Here is a 26184-nt window from a genome sequence, read left to right as displayed (position 1 = left end):
GTCAACCCCCTCATCTACGCGGTTATCAGGTGATGAGAGCATTGGATGGTTTTAAATACTTTCCATACCAAGAAAAACAAACCCACACTCAGAACCATTTATTTCATCTCTATTGTCTCCACACAGATCAGATCAATACAGATGAATGGGAAAATGCACAAGAGTAGCTGAAAAAATAGAGCTAGAAAATAGGATTCTTTCTGCATTTCCAAAAGTGACAAATGTAGTGGAGTGGCTAACAACCTCCCTCCCACAGCATGCAGTGGAGCAGCTAATCATCGCTCTTCAAGGCCCTGTGCTGCCTCTGTGGGTGCAGCTTCTCAGGAACTGCAGACTCAGTCCAGGCTTGGGCTGCCAGCCAAAAGACACAGCTCCGTGATTAATGCTTCAGTGTCACCCACTGCACATTCCTGAACACTGAGCAGAATCCCTGCTGTGGTTTACATTCTTAGCCAAACCTAGCACTGATGCAACAGCACCAAGGCCCAGGCACTAAGCCCTGCAATACACTAGGCCCTCAACTTAAAAAATGCCAACCTGATTTTCACCTAACACAAACTCTTGGGAAGTACTGGGCGTACATACATTTGCTTCTTCCAGGCTCCCACATCAGAGGTTTTGTAGCTCCTACCCCCAGGTAAACTAGCCACACTGTGGTGGAATTGGTATCTTGTGGCCTCTCTGAGTACTTAAGGGCTAGGGGTCATCTCTGATGCCTGAAAAGAAGAGAGTGAATGCTTGATTGGAGCTCACAGCAGCTGGATGATATAGGAAGCAGCTGTCATGGGAAGGCAACTTTCCAGGGGAAACAGAGCATTGTACTGAAACAGCCTCCCTCATGGCTCCAACAGGTCTAGCTGGTAATGTAGGGACAGGTAAGGAAAGCTGCAGGGATTTTAGTCACTGGCCCTTCTGCAGAGAATGTTGCAAGCAGAAGCTCTCAGGCTATCACATGGAAATAGTCAAAATTTTCAGAGCTCTAAAGGAAATGAGGACAACCTGCTCTAGGCTGCGCTTCTGGCTTGTTACTGCCTAAGCAACCTGGCCACTCACTAGAGCCCTAAATGTCCTGAACAGCATCAGGAGCCAGCCCTTTTCAAAAAGGCCCTAGCTACACAAGAAAGCTGTATTTATTTAACAAAAGCAATTTAGAGCCAGATTTAGTTAAATTGATGCAACCCCTGGTTAATGGCAAAGCTTATTTGTATCCTATGTGATGTCTGATGGAACAGGAAGGATTCAGAACACCTTGTTGTGGACTCTTATTTTGTGCCTCACACAAGGAGGTAGCATTAAACTAACTACATTGGTTCTAAACAGATTTAATTCAAATCAGTACAATTTTCTTCTATAGGTAAGGCCTAAGCAATTGTGCATATGTTTAGGGAGTTCTGACATTCCAGAGGAGGTGGGGTTGTCAGAGTTTGTAATCCCCACCAGCCAAAACCAGGAATTTTTAGGTTTAGTTTTACTAGTCGGTTAAACTGCCATCAAATAGGATCCCAGACACCACATGACTTAAACTCAAGGGCACAGTCACACTCAGATTCCTTCTCCCAGCTTTGCAGCCATAGTGATTTCAGACTCACTTTTCATCCTTCTCACCAGCAGGTTCCCCTTTCCAGTGTTTCTCAACCTTTTTGTTACCAGGGACTGGCTTGCTGCCTTCCTAAACTGTGTCAGGGAGATCTCATGGACTGGTCCTTGAGAAACACTGCCCCTATCCATCTCTTTCACACACGCATGATGTTTTCTTCTCTACACTGCCCTTTCTCTATATACAGTCAGTGTTTTCTCTCTCCTCCATTCCTCCCCCCATTCCTCCTCTGGTGGCGGCCAGAGTCCAAGCCCTGCTCACTCTCCACCTGCTGATGAGAGGCCTTAGGAGGGGGGCAGTGACTGAGCAGGTTTTCCCCAGATACAGGCGAGTTGATGACCTGGGATGACAGGAAACATTTGCTGACCATTTCTCAAATATGTACCTAGGCTGTATTGAACAGGGGAGGGGATAAGTTCTCTAAACAGAGGAGTTAAGGTTAAAGGCAGAAGCTTTCAGGCTAAGCTATATAACCTCCTGTTCCAACCTGCCCCAAGTATTAGGCCTGATTTCAAAGCTAAGGCAGAGGAACTCAGAGAGGCAGACTGTCCAGGCTGACACCTTCCCATTTTTCTACTGATAAATGAGGGCTGAGTGGGAAGGGGCCTTCTCACATCTATCTAACTACGTGGTTTTGATAGTACCTTTGCTCCTGCTAGGTAGGCTGCACTGGGGAATGTTGGTGGTTTGCTGCTGCTTTGGGGAATTGTTTTCTCTCTGGGCCTGGACTAGCAGGTAAATCCTTCTTTGCCAGATAAAGGGATCTTGTCCTATTCACTGAGCAGCTTAAGATGTGCAGTTCCAACACTTGTTCTTACTGCAGGATGAGACACAGTCTGTTCTTGGAACAGGTTCTCGGTTCATTTCTGCTCCTCAAAAGCTTTCACTCCATAAAACACCAACATTGGAAGCCCTGGTTTGTGTGATTTTAACAGAGCAGGGATAGAAGAGCCAGGGAACGGAGTCCAGCATCCCCAATGACTCCCTCTTTTTCTCACCTGCCTCTCTCACTAGCAGCTGGACCCACAAGCGCACACACAGGAAGTTACATTAGTGTTCCTTATTGCTTTGTAACAGCTCAAAGTCAATGCAGCTCTGGGAGGCAGCATGAGGTCGTCTGAGTGGAGGTCATTCTGTAGTGAGTGAGAGCAGCACCATGACTGTAATGCCTGTGCACAGGAGAAGGACCTGCTGCAGGGAGTTCCTGGGGAAGAAACAAGAGAGAGTCAGAATGGGCCAGGAACCAGTCCCAATCTGCACAAGTACAGGGACTCAGGAGTCCAATCTCTTATGCCAGAGATGGGCAAACTGTGGCCCATGGGACCATCCTGCCTGGCCCTTGAGCACCCGGCCCCTTCCCTGCTGTGGCCCCTCCCCCGCAGCCTCAGCTCACCGTGCTGCTAGTGCTGTGGGCGGCCAGGCTGCGAGCTCCTGGCAGGCAGCACAGCAGCGTGGCTGGCTCTGACCAGGCGGCGTGGCTGCCAGTCCTGGTGCTCTGAGAGGCATGGTAAGGGGGCGGGGAGAGGGTTGGGTCAGAGGGTGGTTGGTTAGGCATGGGAGTCCCGGGGAGCCTGTCTGGGGGCAGGGGGGGTTGGATAGGGGGTGGGGTCCTGGGGGAAGCAATTAGGGGCGGGGAGGTTCCGGGAGGGGGCGGTCATGGGACAAGGAGCAGGGGGGTTGGATGGGTCGGGGGTTCTAAGGGGGCAGGCAGGGGGCAGGAAGTGGGAGGGGGCCAGGCTGTTTGGCGAGGCACATCCTTCCCTACCCGGCCCTCCATTCAGTTTCAGAACCCTGATGTGGCCCTCAGGCAAAAAAAAGTTTGCCCCCCCACACTGTCTTATGCACTCTGCCCCTCTAGAACGGTCATGGACCGGGGCTGTTGTCTGAGTGAGGACATGCACATGGGCAAGGGAGCCACCTCCAGGAGTAGGAAAGATATTCACAACACTTCCTTCTGTGTGGCAGAGAGAGGTCTGAGAAACCACTCTAACAGGAGACAAGGCTGGATACTGGAAGTGGTAAGGATATAGTGATCGTTCTATGGAAGATGGGTACTACGAATGACAGTAATGAATGGAGATTTGCGGTTTGTCACTGAATGGCAGCAGCACAAAAGACTATATTTTGGGAAAACAAATGTTGGGAAATTAATAAATCTAGGGAGCGGAGTGCAATGGGAAGAATTAAAAATCCATCATAATGGAACGTGACTGAGAAATCTTAAGTCACAATAACCTGCTAATCCTCTGAAAGAGAATGGTCCCTAGATCCCTGCAGTGGCAAACTCTCAAAGATCAGAGGGTTAAAAAATAATTGGAAGTGACACTGGCTTTGCTGGGAGCTGAATGCATTCATGTCAACAGATGAATTCCGTCAGTATTCAGTATCAAATTGGCATTGATTGCTTGTTTTATACCCCCCCAATGTCAATTCAGCAAAGCACCGAATTAGGGATGGGGGAAGGAGTAGATACCCTGAGGACAGCGTTAGGTCAGGCGCTTGGCTAAACAGCCTAGACTGAATCTGTTCTATCTAACATGCTCAGGAGCCAGCACTTTATATTAGAGATAGGCTGCGGCCAGAAGCTGAGTACCTGGCACAGCACAGCAGACTCTGCTAGATACCATCTCACCTCTCACGGGATTTGGGGAGAAAGTGCTCACCTGCTCCCAGGAACAGAGGCTTTACCACCATGTTCTCTCCCACCACCACAGCAGAAATGCCATACCAGCATACGAATAACCACGATGGAGCCACTTACCAGGGATTCTTCTCCTCTAGGAGGTCAGGCACAACGTTTACCAAGGCAATGTACAGGAATCCCCCGGAGGTGAATGGGAGAATCCAAGCTATGGTTTCCCCTGCACATGCAGTGAAAATCACCATTAGTAATGAGAAGGGATACAGGAGAACAGACAGAGGAAAGTAGGCACACAAGCAGACACATTCCTCAATGCAGCCCCAGTGAGCCTTACCTGTCCCTTTAGGCGACTGAGAACAGATTGCGAAGCAGGTTCCTAGAATTCCCCCCAAAGCTGTGGAAAGCTGCATCTTGGCTGCACTCCAGCGGTCAAACCCAGCCCGGAGCAGGATGGCGAAATCTCCTACCTATGGGAAAGCAGAGTCAGTGGTTATCGATCCTAACTCTCCTGAACACAGAGACCAGCATTAACAAAGGAGATAGCACAACTAGGAACATGATGGGTGAACACCAGCACTCGGCAGGGAGCAGATCCTCCAAGGAAAGGGAAGAATGATGCAGAGCAGAGGTAAGCCCCGCCAGCCCTCTTCCTGCAGACAGAGCACTGCTGTTCTGCTTCAGACCAGGTCCTAACTTCCCAGCTCCCCTGGCAGCAGGCTGCAGACCCTTCTCACCTCATGTGGGATTTCGTGCAGTAGGATTGCCATAGTGGTTAGGAGCCCAACCTGCAGAAGATGGGAAAAGTCTATTAGGAAATGGTCTCTCAGCTCAGTGATGCAGAGACTACATCACTCCCACCCCTGGAGTGAATGGACTCTGGCTGCCCTGTGTTAAGTGCTCACTATAGAGCAGGGGTAGGCAACCTATGGCACGTGTGCCAAAGGCGGCACACGAGCGGATTTTCAGTGGCCCTCACACTGCCCGGGTCCTGGCCAACCATCCAGGGGGCTCTGCATTTTAATTTAATTTTAAATGAAGCTTCTTAAACATTTTAAAAACCTTATTTACATACAACAATAATTTAGTTATATATTACAGACTTATAGAAAGAGACCTTCTAAAAACATTAAAATGTATTACTGGCACGCAAAACCTTAAATTCAAGTGAATAAATGAAGACTCGGCACACCACTTCTGAAAGGTTGCCAACCCCTGCTATAGAGACATATGAGATAACGACCTGGCCCATGCATGCCTAATGCAGGGGCCAAGGGTCTCCCAGATCTGAAACATTAGAGCCAGAAAAGTTATGTCCCAAGCAGGGCTGCTCCCTGTTGTTTTCTCCAGCACAATACTATCTTGGCAGCTACCCCTTGGGGAAGGGATCCCCAAGTCCTTTACTTGGCAGGCAGGCACACACTACAGCTGAGAGAAGGGTTCCCCCTGATCTCCGGTTTGGCAGGTGGGTGCAGCACAAACCTTACCTTTCTGCTAACCAGGAAGCTGGCTGCCACCGCCAGGCCATGTGTGAAGTTATCAATGGTATTGGCCAACAGGTTAAGGTATCCACTGATCTGCAGAGGGAAGTCAGAGGCATTCATGAGTGAGGGAATTTGATGAGGTTCAGGGTAGGGGGAAGCATCAGGTACAGCCAACGGGCAATTACCTACTCTAAGAGCAGGTGAATCACGGTGGGGCAGGGCTGGTCAATGGCTTAAACCCCATGTCTGTGCTTCAGACAGGACACTGTATTGCCACATTCAGCTTTAGTGCAGACAGAGGGAGCCTTAGGGTTGAGAATTCCAGTTTAGTGGGGAAGGGGAAGAGAGGTACAAGCCTAGAAAGAGCTCTAAAGACAGGGAGAGAAGAAAGAAGAGAAAGAAGCTTACTAGAGAAAGGGAAGAGCAGGAAGGCAGTCTGGAGGAATAAATCCAATTGTAAAGCAACAACAGATTTCAGATGGTGCCCACAAATTTGCATAAGTGACTGGGTTCTAATATAAATAGAGTCTGTTTTCTAGTCAACTGCATAGTTTAATATACAACTTGTCAAATGTCTCCCATGCAAGACATGGGAGGTACAAAGCAGCAGAGTTAATGCTGCTGGTGGAAGCTTAAATTTACTTTTTGTGGCTTAAAAACTTTAACTATTGCATTAAATATTAAAAACATTAAAAACAAGAATTCTGCAGATTTTTTTTCTTAAAGAACAAGAAACCGATCAAAGGAAAGTGCTAACAGCCCCTAAAGAAGTCAATTTCAATTCTGATGGACCTACTTTAAGGTTGGCTGCCGCCTATTGACATATACTGATAAACACTTCTGAACAACTACAAGCAAGTGCCCACCTGCTGCCCCCACACTGGCTTGTCTCCATCTCTGTTTTAGGGCTTTCTATAGTGCCCACCACTATAGTATTTAAGTTCTGCACAAATTAATTCAATTTACATAGCAATGTCTCTAGTGGACTTCATGGAGTCTTCTGCGCTTTTGTGGTTCTAGGGAACTGCTTAAGGCATCTCAATCTCGTTAGTGGGAAAACGTTATCACAGGAAAGGCATGCGCGAAGGTGATCATGCTCTAGATTAGTCTAAATCTTTTGGAAGCTCATTCCATAGCTGAACCCACTTGACTGAGCACTATCTCTTGCTCTCATGTACTTTGAGTTGTATAATCCTAAAGGAGTACGGTTGCCTTGGTGGGTCATGGATGGAGATGCAGTCACTGGTGTAGATGGGATCTCATCCATTGCTGGCTTTGAAGATCAGGACCAAGGCCTTGAATTGGCAATGGAGGCAGATTAAGAGTTAGAAGAAGGACTGGAGCATGTGGTGATGGTGGCCCAGCCTGTTGAGTCTGACAGCTAAATTATGCATAAGACAGGGCCTCTGCATTACTTCTGCCTTCAAGACCAAACACAGAGTTAATGGTAATCCACTTTGGAGAAGACTGATCACTATGTGGATTGCTGCGACCAGATCCTTGACCAAGGAAAAGGCAATGCCTTCTAACAAGCTGAAGAAGGCATGAGGCATTTATTGTCACTGAAAAAAGAAAAGGAGGACTTGTGCCACCTTAGAGACTGACAAATTTATTTGAGCATAAGCTTTTGTGAGCTACAGCTCACTTCATTGGATACATTCAGTGGAAAATACAGTGGGGAGATTTATAAACACAGAGAACATGAAACAATGGGTGTTACCATACACACTATAATGAGAGTGATCAGGTAAGGTGAGCTATTACCAGCAGGAGAGCGGGGGGAAAAAAACCTTTTGTAGTGATAATCAAGGTGGGCCATTTCCAGCAGTTGACAAGAACGTGTGAGGAACAGGGGGGTGGGGGGAGAGGGGGAAATAAACATGGGGAAATAGTTTTACTTTGTGTAATGACACATCCACTCCCAGTCTTTATTCAAGCCTAAGTTAATTGTATCCAGTTTGCAAATTAATTCCAATGCAGCAGTCTCTCGGAGTCTGTTTTTGTTGAAGAATTGTCACTTTTAGGTCTGTAATCGAGTGACCAAAGAGATTGAAGTGTTCTCCGACTGGTGTTTGAATGTTCTAATTCTTGACGTCTGATTTGTGTCCATTTATTCTTTTATGTAGAGACTGTCCAGTTTGACCAATGTACATGGCAGAGAGGCATTGCTGGCACATGATGGCATATATCGCATTGGTAGATGTGCAGGTGAACGAGCCTCTGATAGTGTGGCTGATGTGATTAGGCCCTGTGATGGTGTCCCCTGAATAGATATATGGATATAGTTGGTAACGGGCTTTGTTGCAAGGATAGGTTCCTGGGTTAGTGGTTCTGTTGTGTAGTTGCTGGTGAGTATTTGCTTCAGGTTGGGGGGCTGTCTGTAAGCAAGGACTGGCCTGTCTCCCAAGATCTGTGAGAGTGATGGGTCGTCCTTCAGGATAGGTTGTAGATCCTTGATGATGCGTTGGAGAGGTTTTAGTTGGGGGCTGAAGGTGATGGCTAGTGGCGTTCTGTTATTTTCTTTGTTGGGCCTGTCCTGTAGTAGGTAACTTCTGGGTACTCTTCTGGCTCTGTCAATCCGTTTCTTCACTTCAGCAAGTGGGTACTGTAGTTCTAAGAACGCTTGATAGAGATCTTGTAGGTGTTTGTCTCTGTCTGAAGGGTTGGAGCAAATGCGGTTATATCGTAGAGCTGAAGTTACTTGTACATCCAGCGTTACTGATGAATCAAGCAAATCCCTGAGGCTTTATGCCACCTTGACAGGAATGGGGTGAAGATGCCTTTGATGAAAGGAAAAGCCAGTGACTCAGTTAATTCTTCAGAACATTGCCCCTATTGACCAGCTTCACTTCAGTCTCCCTGGATTGAATTTGAATCTGCTGCTCTCCTGTTGCCCTTGGGACACCCCTGTGATAGCACTGGCTGTGTGTGTAGAATATTAGATATGTAGCTGAGTACTGTTAGTTAGCAGTCTACCCATGGTGTCTCACTACCTCTCCAAGTGAGCTTATGTACATATTTAAGAAGACAGGGAACAAGATAGATCCCTGAAGAAATCTGTAGGTGAAGACTCTTTTGAGAAGAGGAACAGATTCCTATCACCACTGTCTGGGTCCTGTAGAGGTGGGCCATCTACTTCAGCTGTATCATATAAGCAGGTCAACAGTAACTTATGGTCAACTGTGTTGAATGTTAGAGATAACAAGCAGTATGAACATTGAGACATGACCTCTCTCTTTTGCTAAGAGGTTGCCTAGCAGTGCTACGAGGGGTGTCTGTACTGTGTCCTGATCTGAAGTCTGGTTGTGAAACATCAAGGATATTCACAGATGTCACACGCTGGAGTTCGGCAGTTACTTTTGGTTTGAACAATTTTGCTAGGAACGGGAGGTCAAGTGGTTTTCTGCATTTAGTGTTGGCTTTTTGAGGATCAAGCAAACAACTTTGCTTGTCAAAAGGACTGGCACGTTTACTTCTCTGAAAGAGACATTGAGCAGACATTTCTGCTAGCATTGGACAAAGTTATTGTTCTTTGACCCTCATCAACCAAGATGGGCACATATCTGATTTGCAGGTGGTGGTTTGGATATTTCCCAGGGCTTTTCAACCTTCAACATGTGTGCGACTGGGAAGACTTCCACGGGGGGAGCAAGTGGTTAGTGTCACCTGTTCTCGGGTAGTGTTTTCTGCAACCAGGAAGTTTGTCTCTCCACGTAAAAATTATTTAGAGACATTTTCTACTACTCATGCTCAGCATGTCTTTTCAAATATTCAGAACTTTGAGCAGTACATATATGAACTAAGTGTGAGAATAAGGGGTCGGAAGTTAATAATGAGGCCTAATTACCAGCCAGGTTTAAAAGTTCTGCTGCTGAATTTTCAGTAAAAGTGGAACACATACATTTCAAAGCTAGCTGAAGTGATTTTGCTCAAACTTAAAAAAAAACAAAAACAAACAAAAAAAACCCGAAACACCTATTTGGGCAGAGATCAAGCCTGGAAAAATTTTAGCTCAGAAGATGAATGTTTTAGAAGATTATGAGCATGTGAAAACAGGGTTAAAACAGATTGTTTTTGCATGTTAACTGTAACCAAACATAACAAGAAAATAAAAGTAATTATGGGAGAAAAGCAGAATCAACCCCCACGAATTACCTGGGAAAGAAAATAGAAACACAGACTAGAAAAATCTGCACCGGGGCGGGGGGGGAGGAAAAATCACAGATGCCAAGAAAAGAGTGTAAAATGAGAAAAAGCCAACAGGCAAAAGCAAGTTCTACGTGTGCATTACCGTAACAAGTGGATGCAGCAGTGTCTCGAGAATCATGAATGCAAATCACTTTCTGTTCTCATCCCATTTTCAGTCATGGATAACTGTCTGAAGTTTTTTCTCCTTTTCAAGCCAAGATTTTCCAGGATTGGGCTTTGCCCAAAGGGGAGTGGTAATTATTCATTTAAGTTTAAGCAAAACAAAACAAAAAAACAAAACACACACAACACTTTCTCAGCAAATAGGAACAGAGAAAACAAATCCACTTGATTAAAACATGGCCACTTTTTCTTGTCAATGGCTCGGGTGAAAACTGTCATTGAAGAGAAGTGAAGCCAGGGTTTTCTGAAGAAACTCTGTTTTGATTTGACAGTTATGAGCCTGTGACACTTACGTACGGAGACTGCACCACAGGATATTCTCTAAGCTCATGAAGAGTGCAGCTGGAGAAAGACTATCAGCTCATGGTACAGTTCTCTTGTACCGAGGCACTGGAACATATTGCTGCAGATCAGTAGGAGCCCCTGGGCCTGATAAGGAGAGGAGGGATGTGTTCCAAAGACTTTTTCATGAGCAAAGCTATTGAGGAAGGCATCCTGCACATCTTAGGGTTCCCCTCCTGTGCGTGTTATACTCTCGGCCAGGGTAAAGGACCTTCCCCATCTACACAGCTTCTAAGGTGGAAGAGGTTGTATAGGCAGTGGTTAGATAAAGTGTTACAGTTCTGATTTAAATGCATTACTGCCAATTTGTTGTGGCCTACAGAGCTTTGGAGTCCTGAAGAGTCAAATCTCCCTTTTATGGTACTTTCCCCATTTTGGCCAGTATTTTCTTCAGAAAACAACTCGTATGAAACCACCACAGGAACTCCATACAAAAAAGTCTCACAAGGAGAACATTAAGATCATATGATTTAGAAGTCAGGAAACACCATAATTAAGGTTGCACATATAGCATTAACTGCCCCCTTATGCATACTCATTACTACAACAAGGACTTTCATAATATGACCACAGACTCTCTCAAAACCAATACACAGATTTTAAGGCCAGAAGGGACTATTACGACCATCTCATCTGTAACACATGACAAAGAATCTCTCCTGATAATTTGTGTGTCAAACCCACACTTTATGTTTGAGCTATAGAATATCTTTTAGAAAGACATCCAGTCTTGATTTAAAGACTGCAAGTGGTAGAGAATCTACCTCATCCTTAAGTAAGTTGTTCCAATGGTTAATTAACCTCATTAAAAATTATGCCTTATTTCTAATCCTAAATTGTCTAGTTTTAGTTTCCAAGCATCGGATTGCGTTATGCCTCATTTGGCTAGATTAAAGAGCCATCCACTAATGGAAATCTCTTCATCATGTAGGTACTGACAGACCATGATCAAGTAATCTATTAACCTCCTCTGAGATTATATGTCTCTCACTGTAAGACATATTTTTCAGATCTCATATCATTCCTGTAGCTCTTTTATGAACCCTGTCCAATTTTTCAGTCTTCTTTTTGAAGTCTGGGCACCAGAACTGGACACAGTATTTCAGTTATGGTCTCACTAATGCTGTATACAGAGGTAACAGCACCTCCCTATTCCTACTAGATATTCCCCTGCTTATAGATCCAAGGACTGTGTTCACCCTCTTAACAGCACCACAACAGAAGCTAATTTTTAATTTATTATCTACCATAGCCCTTGAGTACTGCTTTCTATAATACAGTCCATCCATTAAGTGTGACCCCTCACTCTTTGTTCCTAGATGTATGACCTTGCATTTGGCTGTTCAAATAAGCCCACCTTACTTAGTGATGCAGGTTGATCTGTATAACTAAATTATCCTCATAATTATTTACCGCTCCACCAATTTGTGTCATCTGCAAATTTACTAGCAATGATTTTATGTTTTCTTTCAGATAATGGATACAAATATTAAACAATGAGCTGAGAATAGATCCCTGATGGACTGTACTTCCACTGGATGATAATTCCCCATTTACAATTACGTTTTATGATCGATCAGTTAAACTGTTTTAATCCATATAATATGGGCTACATTAATTTTGTATATTGCTAATTTTATCAGAATGCCATTTGGGACTAGTCAAATGCCTTACAGAAGAACACTATATCAACACAGTTACTTTTATAAATAAAACTTGTGATATAATCAAACATTACATCAAGTTTTGCTGACAAGACCTATTTTCCATAAAACCAAGTTGGCTGGCACTAACTATGCTACCATCTTTTAAGTTTTTACTGATTATGTCTCACATCAGCCTTTCTATGATTTTGCATGGGATTGATACCAAGCTAATCAGCCTGTAGATACCCGGGTCATCCCATTTCCTTTAAAATTCTGGCACATCATCATACAATTTTTCTTCACCTTTAGACACACTGAAGTAGTATCTTCCAACCTGTGCACACACCAGAGCATGTGAAAGTCACAAACATGAAAAGTACTTAGTAAACTAGATTTACATAGCATCCTACATATTAAAGGATAACAAAGAGCAGCAAAATAAATTAAGAAATAGGCAAAAGCAGAGATTTAAAATAAAAGGAAACAGAATTAAAAGAGGAAAGGGAAGAGTTTATAAGAAGCTTTTAACTGAGTGTAATTAAGTTGTGCACTAGCCAGCCCATGTAACCACATCTTATGGTTACCCTCTCACTTCCTTCTCTAAAGTTAGTCAGACATTTGTTGCATGTTGCCTTAAAAACTTAAACTGTAAGCTCTCTGAGGCAGGTATGCTCTTTTACTGTTTGTACAGTGTCTAGCACAATGGGGTCCTGATCCTTGACTGGAGTCTATAGATGTGTCTGTAACACAAATAATAAAAGAGTGAAAATTTTCTTTCATACGTAAACCATCAAAAGTCACTAAGCTAAGTTAGCTGTGTAGTTAATTGCCTCAGTCCCCAAATTGCTAAATTATTACAGTACAGATGTTAAGAAAAAAGAAATCAGCACAAAAAAAGTGTATGTCAATAAAGAAACTAAAAATAACACACGTATGAAAGAATGAAAATAATGAGAGGATAGTCAAAAAACCCCATGCTCTCAGACTATTATTTGAGACAGTCTGATGAGTTCACTGAAGATAGCACTGGGGTAACATATGCACAAGGAGCATTATCATTGTGAAGACATAGGAACTGGCTTTTCCTGACTTTTGACAGTTTTCCTTTCCAACCCTGATGTAACTGTGTACGGAATTTTTAGAAAGAGTTGTCCAGTCTGCTCCAGGCTCCTGGATGTTTCAGATATGGTTAAATTAAACAATTCATTCTTAAACTTTCAACATTTTTCTGTGAATGGCTCTGTCCACAAACACCAGACCAGGTTTTCAGCGACCCTCAATGCAGAAGCCCTGCACTACTCTGGCTGAATTTCAAACTTCTCCGTCCTCAACACATAACGGCAATTCCACCTGGGAGCAGGTGTAGGACACTGCACTCCCTCCTTCTGCACTCTGGGTTCAGCTTGCTGATCATTTACCTTGATTCTTTGATCCGGTGGGCGAGATGAGAGAGAGGAGCCATTACACTGAGCCATGTTTGTCTTTGCTCTTTGGACTTTGCCTGCTACTTTCTGCAGGGAGAAGCTGTTTCCATTTGGAGTCCCTCTGGAAGGTGCTTTGGAATTATTGCCCTGAATCAGAGAGAAACAACTGTTACCACTTCTAACCTCCAACAGTGAGTGTGACTAGAAGAGGGGCCTAGAAAGTCTCCCTTTATCCTTAATCCTTCCCTCCCTAAAGCCCAAACAGAATGTGTTTTTGGCCTCAAATCTAGTAACCACAGCCTTCAGAAATGGAATAGATTTCTGGGTGGCTTTATTCAAGTTTATGAAATGGGATTCATATATTTAGGTAGCTGAGCTAAAAACTGACATGCACTTATGGAAGCAAGAAAGGAATCTGAAAAACATTATTTTAACGTCAAATCTCTCTGCTAGGGCTAGAAACACTCTAAACCCAATACAAATTCTTCAGGAGCAGTGAAGTTTGCTAAAGTGCACTGGACCAGGGATCAAAAAAATAACATTTGGTCCTCAGTGTAAAGAATATAATGGGACTCTATAACAAGGTTGTATATCATGGAAAGGGGGACATCAGACCCCACAGTACCACATAATAAGGAGAAAGTTAGGAGACAGGGCTGGGATAGGTGTATCAGCTCCACACACTCACTCAGGTTTACGGGTCACATTTAGCTGTTCTTTGCAAACTCTTTTCAGTGTGTGGTCTCATTTTCTCTTACTTAGAAGGATGGGACTAACAAGAGCCCAGCACAGTTCAGATGCCGCCCAGAAAGTCTGTAGATTGCCAAGGGCTGGCCACTTTATGCTCCATTTGCATAGTTTTGGAGCTGACCTCTCATCCCTTTGTGAGTGACCATTTGTCCCTTTGTTGCTAGGTGACTCCTGCCTCATCCACTATGTCACATAAAGTAGCCAATCACAAGACCCGTCCATTGTGACCAGCCAATCCCATGGTCAAAGGGCCCAGAGTGGTGGTGAGGATAATTCCCACTACCCCAGGGAAATACCAGGGAACCTCTTCTTCTCACCATGGTGGATTTAAATCAGTCACCAAGAGGAAAGCCTCAATTTAAATAATCTATTTTAATCAATGTTTCCATTTGTACTTCAGTTATTTTCTAAAGAAAGGTGCATTTTCATTGGTTGACATAACCATTAAAACATGGTGATTCACAACTAAATAGAGCCTTTACACTAGATTTTTTTTGCTCGCTATGAGGGTATATTATAACTACACACATTTATTTAAGCAACAACATAATATTTTCAGATTCTTATTCATTGTACATAATTAGTATATTAGAAAATGGTGAATCTTATTTACTACTGATGTGCCATATTTATAAAGCTTGACCTCAAACATTTTCCCCCGATTCTTTCTTTATAGAAAAAAGCAGCTTTTAACTCAAAAAGTTTTTGATATATACTCTTGGATTCAGCATATTTATTTAAAATATTTTAAAGAGACTATAATAAGTTTAAGCCTTAACATATAATTCAGATTTCTTTTTAAACAGATTTCTTTTTAAAAGGAAAAAATAAATATAATTTAAATAAAAAAATAAATCTGATTTAATTTAAAAAATCCAAAACCCAGGGGCAAGAAATGCCTGCCAAACCCATAGGGTAAGACCTTAGCTTGGAGATGAAAGGTCTCCTTTCCCAGCTCCAGAAGAATGGAGCAAGTGCCCAGTCACATGGCTCCGCCCAGCACTGCTGGCCTCCCAAACCACGCTTTGAGTTAAATCACAGCTCCAGGTTCCCCTGAGGAGCCTACCAGGAGGGGAGAGTAATAGGGTTTAGTGCATGTGTCAGGGTACTGCTGGAGAAGCCCTTAATCAGCTCCTGCCACTCCAGCTCCAATCAGGGAGAACGGATTTGCCTGGTAACTGACCACACTTGCCAGCCTCATTAGCAGGAGCTATAAGGCTGGAAGGAAATGAGAGAAAGTGGGGGCAGAGACTAAGAGAGGGAGGCCAGGCTCAGAGGAAGTAGGAGCCTCCAAGTCTGTTGTTGTCCAGGCCTGTGGTAGGCCAAGCAGTTGTAAAGCCTGTATATAGTTGGAAACTGGTGGTGGGAAACTGATCATGAATAAAGACGACGGATGTTCCACCAGACTGGAGTGTCCCTGATTCACGGAGGAGACGGGCCAAGGGGCTGAATCCAGAGGGGAGCAGTGTGTACCCTGTTACAGTGCAGTATTTGTATGGAAACTTTTCCCCTTTCATCACCCACTCACTGTGCTGGGCCATTCTTGCTTCTCACTCTCTAGGAACATCTTCTCCAGTGCCAGGAAGGTCAGGAAGCCAATGATCACCCAGAGGCCAAGAAGCTGCTGTTGCTGCAAGCTCTGCCCACCTCCTAGAAAGCAAAAGAGATCTCTGTTTGCATTGTTGGAGTTCCTGAATGATAAGCCTCACCCCCAGTACAATGCAGCTTGTGACTGAGGGACTTGAGACAAGAATATAGGGCAGAAAGCATTTCCTTTAGTCCTATGAGAAGCACAGAACAGACAGACCCTGCAGAAAACCCTATTCGCTTCATCTGCTCATCCTTGATCGAACCTAGGGCAAGGGGGAAACTAGGCTCCACATCTCCAATACTCCAGCAACGGAGGCTATCATGTCTCCTGGGTACTCTCAGGAGCCTTCTAAGCCCAGCTCCTAAGCCTCCCTTCCATAAATTACTGTGCAAAGGTGAGCAAGGCAGAAATCTCTTACCGGAGGCTACAAAGATGCTTGTATCAGCACAAATCCTGCATCTGAGCCTGTGTGAGTAGCACGTACAGACATGAAGGTTGTGCTTTGGGAAGCTGAGCCAAATACCGATCTTCCCCATCACACCACACCTGGGGAAGTTATTAGCCCAAGGCTACAACATGTTCCTTTCAATTAGGGCTGAGATTGTCAGATCCTTATCTGTTTGGCCTGACTGCAGGCGCAAAGACTGCTCCAGCAATAGGACAGGCAAAAGCATTAGAAATGTGACCCAGGCAGGGCATGCAAACCTGGAAGCTCAAGACAAGAGAAAAGACTAACAAGAGAAGTGAATAAGCTGCAGCAGAGACAGCGCAGTCACTGGGGGCCCAAGGCACCGGGCTCTGCTGATCCTGCCTGTGCAGTGAAGATGGAAAGAACCAGAGGAGAAACAGAGCTTTGCAGAGGGATTCTGAATTTCCACCGCTTAGGTGCCACATAACAGATTATGAGAAATCCAGGCTGTTCCTCTATCTCCTACATTCTCAGGAAGGAATGGATTCCACAATTCCTTAGGCAGAGATCAGTGGGAATCCAGCCCTTGGTGGGAGATGACAGAAATCTGGCCCGCTGCAGCACTGTTCCCAGAAGAGTCAGGAAAAGTTTCTCTTCTTACTGAGCAGCTACCGCCTATAGCAGGGATCAGAAACCTTTGGCACGTGGCCCACCAGGGTAAGCCCCCTGGCGGGCTGGGCTGATTTGTTTACCTGCCACATCTGCATGTTCGGCCAATTGCAGCTCCCACTGGCCACGGTTCGCCACTCCAGGCCAATAGGTGCTGCAGGAAGTGGCGTGGACCAAGGGAAGTGCTGGCCGCCGCTTCCCGCAGCCTCCATTGGCCTGAAATGGCGAACCGTTGCAAGGGGGAGCCGCGATCGGCTGAACCTGCAGCCACAGCAAGTAAACAAACAGGGCCGGCCCTGGTGGGCTACATGCCAAAGGTTGCCGATCCTTGGCCGGCTGCGTGCCAAAGGTTGCCGATCCCTGGCCCACAGGGTTCAGCATCACTCCGCTTCTCACGACATTAGTGTGCCCATGTGCAAACATAATTTATTACTTGTCTCCATGGGCCCTTTAGAAAACAGCTACCGGAAGGGAGCTATGCTAGTTGTGTCCCAAGTTTTATCCCAGGGCAGACCAGGGCCATCCCAGCCGTGGTGCTCAGTTTTCTGGCAGAGTTGGAACTCTGCCAGCTGCACCTTGCTTTCCTCCCCACCCAAGAACTGTAGGGACTGTCAATTTCCACCACTTCTCCTCAGGCACAACCTAGGTGGTCAACAGATTTGGGCTCTGTTGTACCAAGGTAGGGAATGGAGGGGGAGTGATTCACAGCGGCTCCAGGAGCAGTACCAGGAGAAAGGCAAAGGTTCCCTAGAGCCCATCAGGCACCTACATAGAGAGATGGAACATTAAGAAAAGCAGCATGGTGCAGATTCACAAGAAAGCATAGCAGCCAGTGCCTGGGGCTGGCTCTGGTGCTCAGGGCATTAATACAGTGCCAGGTATTACCTGCAGTGGCGCTGCAGGTGTAGGCCCAAGCCTCAGGGAGGAGGTGCAGAAATACGTTCCCCAGAAGCCCACCAATTGCAAAACTCAACAGCTGCTTCAAACGATTGGATCCCACTGAAAAACAAACAAATGCCAATCACAGCCCAGACCACTCCTGACAAGTTGTGAGAGACACCCAAATCAGGAGGCCTTGCAGCTTGAACTACCAGGGAACATGAGGAGGGAAATGAACTGCGTGTGACACAGACCCCAGGGCACTTCATCGCCCTGAGCGAGCTGTGGGTGGTGTTGTGCCTCAGAACCTTGTGCCCTGGCAGTGAGGCTCAGAGCATGAACTGTACATTCAAGGGGCCTAGGTGAGGGGAGTCTGTACTCCAGGGAAGTGGAGGATGATGTGAGCATTCCCCCCCTCAGGATCCAAGTTAGAGGATGCTCCTTGTATGAGCTCTACACCTGAAGTCCCAGAACCCCACGCTCAGCTAGGGGACTACTTGCCCCATTTTTAGGAATGGCACAAGTCACCCATCTTATAACAGGAGTGGACTGTGCCTGCATTTCAGGGCACCAGGAAGATCCCAGCTCCTGGGTTAGGCATACGACCATTGCCCCATTCAGTCACTGCCTATTGGGGGGGAGGGAGGGAGAAGACGACTGGCATCAGGAATAAAAAGCCAGAAAGAAGATTTACCTTCTGATTGCAGGGCAGTTCCTGTCTCAAGGGGAACTACCAGCAGGGGGAAGACTCCACTCAGCCCCACCATAACTGAACCAATCAGAGAAAAGATCCAAGCATCCAGTCGTTCCCCACTGAACAAAGTTCCCCAGGACTCGGCCTCTTTCTCACACAGAGGACTGGCACCGGTGGTGGCCTTGCCCACTGGGAGCTCCTGGGCTTCACAGGGGACGCTGAGCAGAAACAAGGCAAGCGTCCCATGAAGCAGAAACCTTTGCCCTGTCATCGCTGAGCAGCTTCAGCCTGGCTGGCCAATCTCTGAAAGGAAGGAGAAAAAGCTGAGTTCTGAGAGAAAGTGCAAGACCCCCAGCTCATCCCTCAGAGTCCGTGTTCCCTTCTGGAGGAAATCATGGCCTCAAACTCATATATCCTCTGTCTTTCAATTCCCTTCCTGAGTAGCTTGGTTCCCACATATATTCCCCTTTGCACAGGGAACCCATATTTTTCTCTTCTTCCTGTTTCTTCTTAGTTTCAGTTTCTTGGATTTGAGCAGTTGACTGGAGGGCGGGGACATCCTCTATCATTTGACATGTGAAAATGCCTGTTTGGTCCCTCAGTCTCCGCCTGTCATGGGAAGGAGTCCAGCCTCCTGCACCTTCCCTTAGCACTTGGTTTCTCCAGAGTCTCTGCTGCTCAAACTGCACCCCTAGACAAAGTTTCCTCCCTGTAGGATACATTGTCCCAGGTGGGCTTCAACAAGGCCCTTGTATAATGGAGCTATAAAGATAAAAAGGTAACGAGGTGATTTTAGGGATATACTGGAGCAGAGGCTCTCTCTATACTTGGGGGCAGGGCTGGCATACTGCACTATCAGTGTTACTACACAAATGCAAATCCCCAATGGAGACATGCTAGAAGATTAGTGCAATAAGTGGCACTGAAGCAGTGTGTCTACTTTAGGGGTCTGCACATCAACGTACTGGAGCAAGTTTTTCTGGTCTAGACAAGCTCTCAGACCCCTCAGCTGAGGCATTTTTCTTAAAATTATCTTCAGTTCACCTTTTAAAGGGGAGTAATTTTAGTACATCTGGGCTGCAGTAGCTATAATGAGAGGGACCAAAAGGCTTCATGTCCTGCTGGATCAAAGTCCTGCTCCAAGAACAAACTGCCTGCCAGTTGGATGAAAACTTCTCTGATCATAGCTGATCTCCAGATAGCAAACCTCTTGAGACTGAGAACCGTATTAATTTTCAGGGAGAAGTTCTCCTTCCAACTATCTCATAAATACTCTGAAAATCCCTGTTCTCCCTGACAAGGAGTGTCACTGGGAATCAGATTAGAGATTGTTCACTTGTTACAGGCATAAATGCCAGCGCTTTGCCATGTGATGGGTGATGGAATTCCAGTCAGGGCCCTCAGCAATCACAATGAGGAGATTTATGCAACACAACTATCTCCAGCAGAATCAAAGGATTATAAACCACACATCTAAAATCCACAAGCTCTGCTTAGTGTCCTGACGACAGACAAACTGTCAGGTCTTCACAGTCATCCCAGCGATCAGACACTGGCTAATGCTTGGGGTAAGTGTTAATGACAGAACCACAGAGAGAAGAAGTTGTGTCAGATGTGGTTCCCACCCCAGTTGCGTAGATGCAAACCTCCTGTTGTCAATGGAATGCATCTGGGACGCTTCCATGCCATCTGGCTTCCTTTACACAGTCTAGGTCTCTTTCAGCTACAGCCCTGCACAACAACTGTAAAACTAAGGGGCCTGGAGAACCCTCCCAGAAAGGGGAGAGTTCTGAAAGCTTTAACCATCTAGTATCTGACTAGGCATCCTCCCATTGCATGAGTACATAGTGAGCTGAAGGTTTCACACACACATTAGGGCAGAAATAGCTAGAGATTAGGGGAAGTATAGAGCACAATCTTCTCTCTACTAAACCAACTGCAAGGGAGTCTGCATTTACAGTATTTCCTGTTATAAACTGCCAGAGTGTTCAGCACCTTTTCCAGTCTGATTCTATGCTAATGGAAACTGGTGTCCTTAGTGGCAGGGTGAGAGCTTGGAAAATAATAGCTTCCTATACCAAGAGAGTAGCCATGCTGGGCAGATCCCAAGTAGCAGAGCTCTGGGCTGGCCCCAGTACTAAGCAGAAGGGCCTAAGCTAAGGCAAAGAACAATCCTAACAAAACAACTGCTTTCATCAGAGTTTGTGTTGTCTTGGATGAGGAACATTGGAATAGGCCCTAACCCCTCACATTCCCACTTCTGCTGTACAGTTGTTATCCTGTGTGTGTGCACTGTCACAATTTGAACCACAGCAGAAGATCAGGCTGGAAGAGAAGCTGCCACCACAGCTCATGTCACACAAGGGGAGGCCCTACTGGGTTGCAACCACCAAAATGAGGGTCCCGCATCTGCCCGAGACCAAATGGCAAATAAATTGGACACCTGAAGCTCCACTTAGTCTAAACAACAAAAATCCTGTTTAGAGACAGGAGTCTGAGGGGAAAATAGCAAATCCCAAAAGCTCAAAGCATGGATCGCAGCTGACTGTGGATCTCTGAGCAGGATTTGCTCTAGAAAGAAGTCTAGGCAGATGACTAGGGAGACTAGAATTGCTTCTCCAGAAGAGATGTCAGTTGCTTAAGGGACAACAGAAGCAGAACCAGATTCTCTTACTTCCACTCATGTCAATTAACTGTCTGAGACTTAGGGTTTGTTCTTCTTAATAAAACCAGAGAAGGAAGTTATACATCCTCCCAGGTAAGTCAGAAGAGGCCCATGGCTCTCAAGTCCCTTTTCTGGTAGCACAGGGACCCCCGCATATTCCTCCAAGCTCCTACATGGTGGCTGTTAGGAATTTATGACAAAGCAGTGAGGGACTGCACACAACAATTGACCCATATCTACCTCCATGCCCAGAAAGATGCTTGGAGCAATCCCAGCATTTGTCAGTTTATAGTGCCTCTGCTTTACAGCTTGCTATTCATAGCTCCATAGTCTCCTTGATTCTGTATCCCACTGCTATAGACTTCTGAGCAGACAATGCCTGTGAAGTCTCTAAATGCACATTACCTACGGGGAAAGCCAGACTAAACAGTCACCTCAAATATACCACTAAAAGCAAGGAAGTGAGCAGCCAGGACCCCACACTGCCTTACGACCAAAGCGCTCAGGGGAATGGAGGAAGATATATCATGGTGTCATTAAAGTCACAGGTTCACATCACATTTCTAGTTTTGCGATTTTCCCCTATCATTGGCGCTCAGCTACCACAGCAATGGGAGCCAGATAAACAATTAGAGAGACAGAGAGGATCTCAGATGCTCTAAGACAATGGGGCAGAATTTTAAAAGCACCAGGTGTACTGGGATTTAAAGCAGATCTGTATTGTTCCTGTGGAAAAGTGGATGATGGATTCAATATATGCAACAGTCCCAAATGGTCAGGGCTTCATTTAAACACTTAATTTGAAAGACAGTAGCTCCAACAGCACAGCACCCCATCATACTGGGGTCAGGACCACCTTAAAGGAGAAAGTGCCCTTTACACAATCATAAGTACCACTCTCTGTGACACCAACATGTTCTGTGGAGGTCTTCTATCCAAGTACTGAAGAGGGTTAGCTCTGCTTAGCCCTTTCAATCACAGCTGTAGAGCGTATGACTGAACTAGCTAAAAGTATTCCCAGCACAGGAATAACAGATGCCACAACAGAAAGTGAAAGATGAAAAGAGGGGTGGAAATTTTGCCATTCACTCACTCCTGGCAGTGGTGGGGTGTTGAATTCAAAGCATGAAAATGAATCACATTTCCCCTCCCAGTGTGCAAGCCTAGAGTCTGGCCTCCTCCCCGGGCACTTATACAGCAAGCAGACTCTGCAGCAGTCTCTATGAAAATGCAAACAGAACCAGAAATGCAGATTCACACCAAGATAAAAATCTACTGCAAGTCAGAGAAAGGAAAGAGAGATAAAACCAAATATTTACACAAGATGCTCCTGAAACTGCCGGAGTCCCCTGCTGAAGCTGAAGAAGCCTTCTAGTTCTTTCTGCAAGCTGTTTTCAAGCAATGCACCTGGAAAGTTCATCCCAGACCTCCAAAGAACTCTCAAGTGGTCTGTGCGTGGCAGTGAGTTCACTCTGCTCCTGCCTCCTCCCCCTCACAGCCAGTAGCTCTGCCCTTTCAGACAACGCAGCTTTAGCGGCTTTTTGGCACAAGCCCACGTTCCATCATGATGACACTTTAAATATGCTTGGAAAGAACTTGTATAGTTATTTTCCCTGGAAGCCCATGGCCTGTTCATGGAGCCACAGTGGAACACTGCTCAGAACAGAAAAGTTATTTCACTAAAGAGGAAATGGAAACAGCAGCCAGCAAATTCTCCCAAAGCCTCATTCCATCAGCCCTGCAGTAACCTCCTACTGAAAACCCCAACACTTCTGACAAGGTTTACCAGGCTCTCCAGTTTCTAGTTAATTGCCCCAGTGTTTGTTCTCTCTCAGGAGTTTACCTCTCAACCACATGCCATTTCTGAGAAGCCCAAAGCACTTCAGAGTACTCTCCCTTTCCCTAGGATCTCTCACATAAGAATATCTTGCTCTATTCAGAACCGCATCTCTCTTTATGGAGTGCATCTCTTTCTGCAAAGCATACATACATGTGAACATCACAATACCCACAACTAAAAGCTGCATACATACAGCTAAGAAGGGTAGCAGGCTTAGGAACACAAGATATAACACAGAAAAGTCCAAGGTCCAGCAAATTCAGGATCTCATCTCTAACTGCAACCAATACTGGAATCTTCAGAGGAAAATGTGGTGAAACCACCCACAAAAACGCCTAACTGAACCATAGAGTAGCTTGAGGTGGGGGTATTTCTTCCTGACCTCACCCAGGCTAGCAATAAGCCTCATCCCCCAAAGGACAGGAAAATGTCTTCCCAAACCAACTTGGCAATCAACCTCACCCCGCAGGGATAGGTGTGATTTCTTCCTGACCCAACCCTGCAATCAGCCTCAGGCCCTGGAGCAAGAGTATTTTAGAGCCTTCATAACATTTATCTTAGAGCATAAACAGGCATCATCATGAGCTCGCCACTAGATTTTCTCCACCAGCTAACACATACTAAAAAAAACCCTACAATATATTAGCTAATGTGTTCAAAATCAACTATAACTAAATTTTGAACACGTTAGCTAATATATTCAGAACATAAGGCCCTACATGGCATTCCTGAAGATACAATTTTTATCTAAAAGGAAGAAACATCTATAGCAGTGGTTCCCAAACTGTGGTTCGTGAACCCCTGGGGGTTCACAAAATGTTACAGGGGGTTCTCAGGAAAAAATTCCCTAATGGCAGACAGAGCTGTCCATAGGGACCCCAAGCAGCACGGGGCCAGCAGCCCTTGGGGAGTTCCAAGAGCTAAGCATATCAAAGCAAGCATATCTATCACGCTGAGGCGATTTAAACTTCAAGACTCCTTATATGAAATAGAAAGGGAGGTGGATATTTTTTACTGTTTTTAAAATTAAATAGACTGCTAGTGTTGTTTTTAAATTATTATGAAGAAAAAGTTTAAGCTTTGTTGTAACGTGCATTGTTTGCCTGGACTGCTCAAGACCTGAATGCTTGTGTAGGAGGAACTCTTTGGCTTCTTAAATACCGGAGTTGGCTTCATGCTGTTTCACATCTGATACTCCTTGATGAAACATAGAAGCCAGAGGCACCAGTACTGGGGGGCGACGAGGGTCAGATGCTGCCCCCGCGTCGGCACGACCACCCTCCGTGGGTCCCTCCCCTTTTTTTCTGGTGGCCCCTGCAGGCCCCCCACTTTTCCAGCAGTGCCCCCGCACCCCTTTTTCCTACTGGCACCTCTGATAGGAGCCTTGTCTTATAACAGGTTTAATCAAAACTGATACAAGCTACAAAAGTGAGCTCTTGGAAGAGTGTTGCTGTTTTCATAATGTAATAAAAATACTGTAATGATAAATAATAATTGTGTGTAATAAGCATGTCATAAAAACATTTTATATTTCCAAGATCTGCTTTTATAATTTATGCTGAGGTAAGGGAGAAAATCCCTGGAAATATTCATTTTTAGGATGGGGTTCACAAGACTTGACATTTTAGTGAAAGGAGTTCACGGGTTGTTAAAGTTTGGGAACCACTGATCTACAGCAATCTTACCATGAATGACTGAATTTGTCAGCACTGAATTTCATCTAAGTAATACACATCGGAAAGGATGATTTGATCAACTCATACGATTTACTAGGTTATAAATTAAATTTATAAATTATAAAAGCTCTCAGGGAAAAGAGCTGTGTTGTCACTATACACAGCGCAATGAAGTTCTCTAGGTGAATGCACAACAGCAGTGAAGAAAGCAAACAAGTTGATTGATAGTATGGTACTGAAAATCCTGCAAATGTTATCATTCCATTATTAAATGTGACAAAGGTAGTCACACTATAGATTAAGTTGTGTGACACCTTTGACTCTAAGACCTGTTTTCAGTTATTTATAACTTTGCCAGATTTAAGCCATTTGAGCTGATTTATAGATCAGTGGTATACATTTCCTGTAATACTGTTTCACTCTCATCACCCTATCTCCAAAAGGATATAGCAGAAATAGACATGGAAGATGAAAATTATTAGAGCCAAAGACAGTTATTACTGTAAAAAGGAGATGAGTAAAAAGGATTCTTGAAAGAGGCATATAAAATATTGAATGGTGCAGTGAAGCAAGATCAGGTATGGCCGTGCTGTTCATTTCTCCTGTAACACGGGAACAAGATAACAGCCAATGAAATCCAAGGGCAGCAAATTTAAAACTGGAAAAAAGAAATATTTTTACACAACACCCAATTAGCCAGTGAAACTCACTGCCCCCAGACATCCGAGGCCAAGCGCTGGGCAGAGTGTAAAAGAGGGTTTAACGTTACTGCGGCCCAGGGGCACCTCCGCAGGCCCGTGGACAGGCGCGCAGCGCCAGGCACACCAGCCCTTGGGGCTGGGCACAAGTCAGGCTTAGGAAGCAACTTCTCCTGCAGCAGGCTCCCGTCGCTGCCCCTCAGGGGCTCCGGACACCAGACCAGCGGCCCGGGCTGAGCCGGGGCAGGTCCCGCGAGTCCCGCCGGTGCCAGACGGCTGCCAGGAGCCAGCGGGCGCTGTCAGCCCAGCCGCGGGGGCCGCGCTGCACCGACAGTCCCTACCCGGGAGCTCGGTCTCTCGGCTCCGCGAGGACCATCTCTATTGCCGGCTGGGCCCGGCCGCAGGGACCCGCCTCCCCTGGGTGGGGGCGCTGGGCATCGGCGCCGGCCCGGCCGGGGCTCCAGGGGCGGGGGGAGCCCGGGGGAGCGCCGCGTCCCGCCCGCTCCCCACCGCGGGCGGCCACCTACCGTGCGGCGGCGCGCTCCGGGCTGCCCCTGCCATCCAGCCGCGGCGCCGCTCGGGACTCCCCGGCTGGCCCCTCAGCCCCGCCTCCCAGCACCAGCCACGTCGGCCCCATCCCCCGCGGAACCAGAGTCACTGCTCCCCCGGTCAGAGCTCCGCAGCGCACACTTCCGGCCTCCCAGCAACGGGGAGCGCTGGGGCAGCGGACGCTTCCCGTCACGTCGCCCTTGGGGGACAGCGGAGGCGAGCACACTTCCTTCCCGCTGCACCCCCACCCGCATAGGGGACA

General features: G+C 46.0%; 1 protein-coding gene across 3 annotated transcripts; it reads right to left on the bottom strand.

The window, feature by feature from the left end:
* Positions 1–83: 83 nt before the first annotated feature.
* Positions 84–26184, bottom strand: SLC39A13 (solute carrier family 39 member 13). Of its 3 annotated transcripts, none has more exons than XM_037900232.2 (10): positions 25901–26184; positions 18495–18797; positions 17807–17920; positions 15781–15902; positions 13497–13649; positions 5723–5812; positions 4973–5023; positions 4573–4705; positions 4359–4458; positions 84–2801 (listed from the first exon to the last, which is right to left on the bottom strand). In XM_037900232.2, the coding sequence occupies exons 2-10, from the start codon at positions 18763–18765 to the stop codon at positions 2726–2728; spliced, it is 1110 nt and encodes a 369-aa protein (XP_037756160.1). In that variant the 5' UTR covers positions 18766–18797; positions 25901–26184; the 3' UTR covers positions 84–2725. The 3 variants fall into 3 exon arrangements, with proteins under 3 accessions (XP_037756160.1, XP_043404575.1, XP_037756161.1); XM_043548640.1 differs by lacking the exon at positions 25901–26184 and adding an exon at positions 25386–25756; XM_037900233.2 differs by lacking the exon at positions 25901–26184 and adding an exon at positions 22479–25748.

This window comes from Chelonia mydas, chromosome 6 (genome assembly GCF_015237465.2).
Source record: "Chelonia mydas isolate rCheMyd1 chromosome 6, rCheMyd1.pri.v2, whole genome shotgun sequence".
NCBI classification, from domain to species: Eukaryota; Metazoa; Chordata; order Testudines; family Cheloniidae; genus Chelonia; species Chelonia mydas.
This window is presented reverse-complemented; position numbering and strand designations above follow the sequence as displayed.

What these genes read in the sequence shown, in the direction of transcription:
- SLC39A13 (XM_037900232.2), bottom strand. Translation starts at nt 18,765, where the DNA reads ATGACAGGGCAAAGGTTTCTGCTTCATGGGACGCTTGCCTTGTTTCTG. An exon ending in AACTGCCCTGCAATCAGAAG is followed by an intron (nt 17,921 to 18,494) that starts GTAAATCTTCTT and finishes TTTGTTTTTCAG; the next exon opens with TGGGATCCAATCGTTTGAAG. An exon ending in TGCACGAAATCCCACATGAG is followed by an intron (nt 4,706 to 4,972) that starts GTGAGAAGGGTC and finishes GCTTTCCCATAG; the next exon opens with GTAGGAGATTTCGCCATCCT.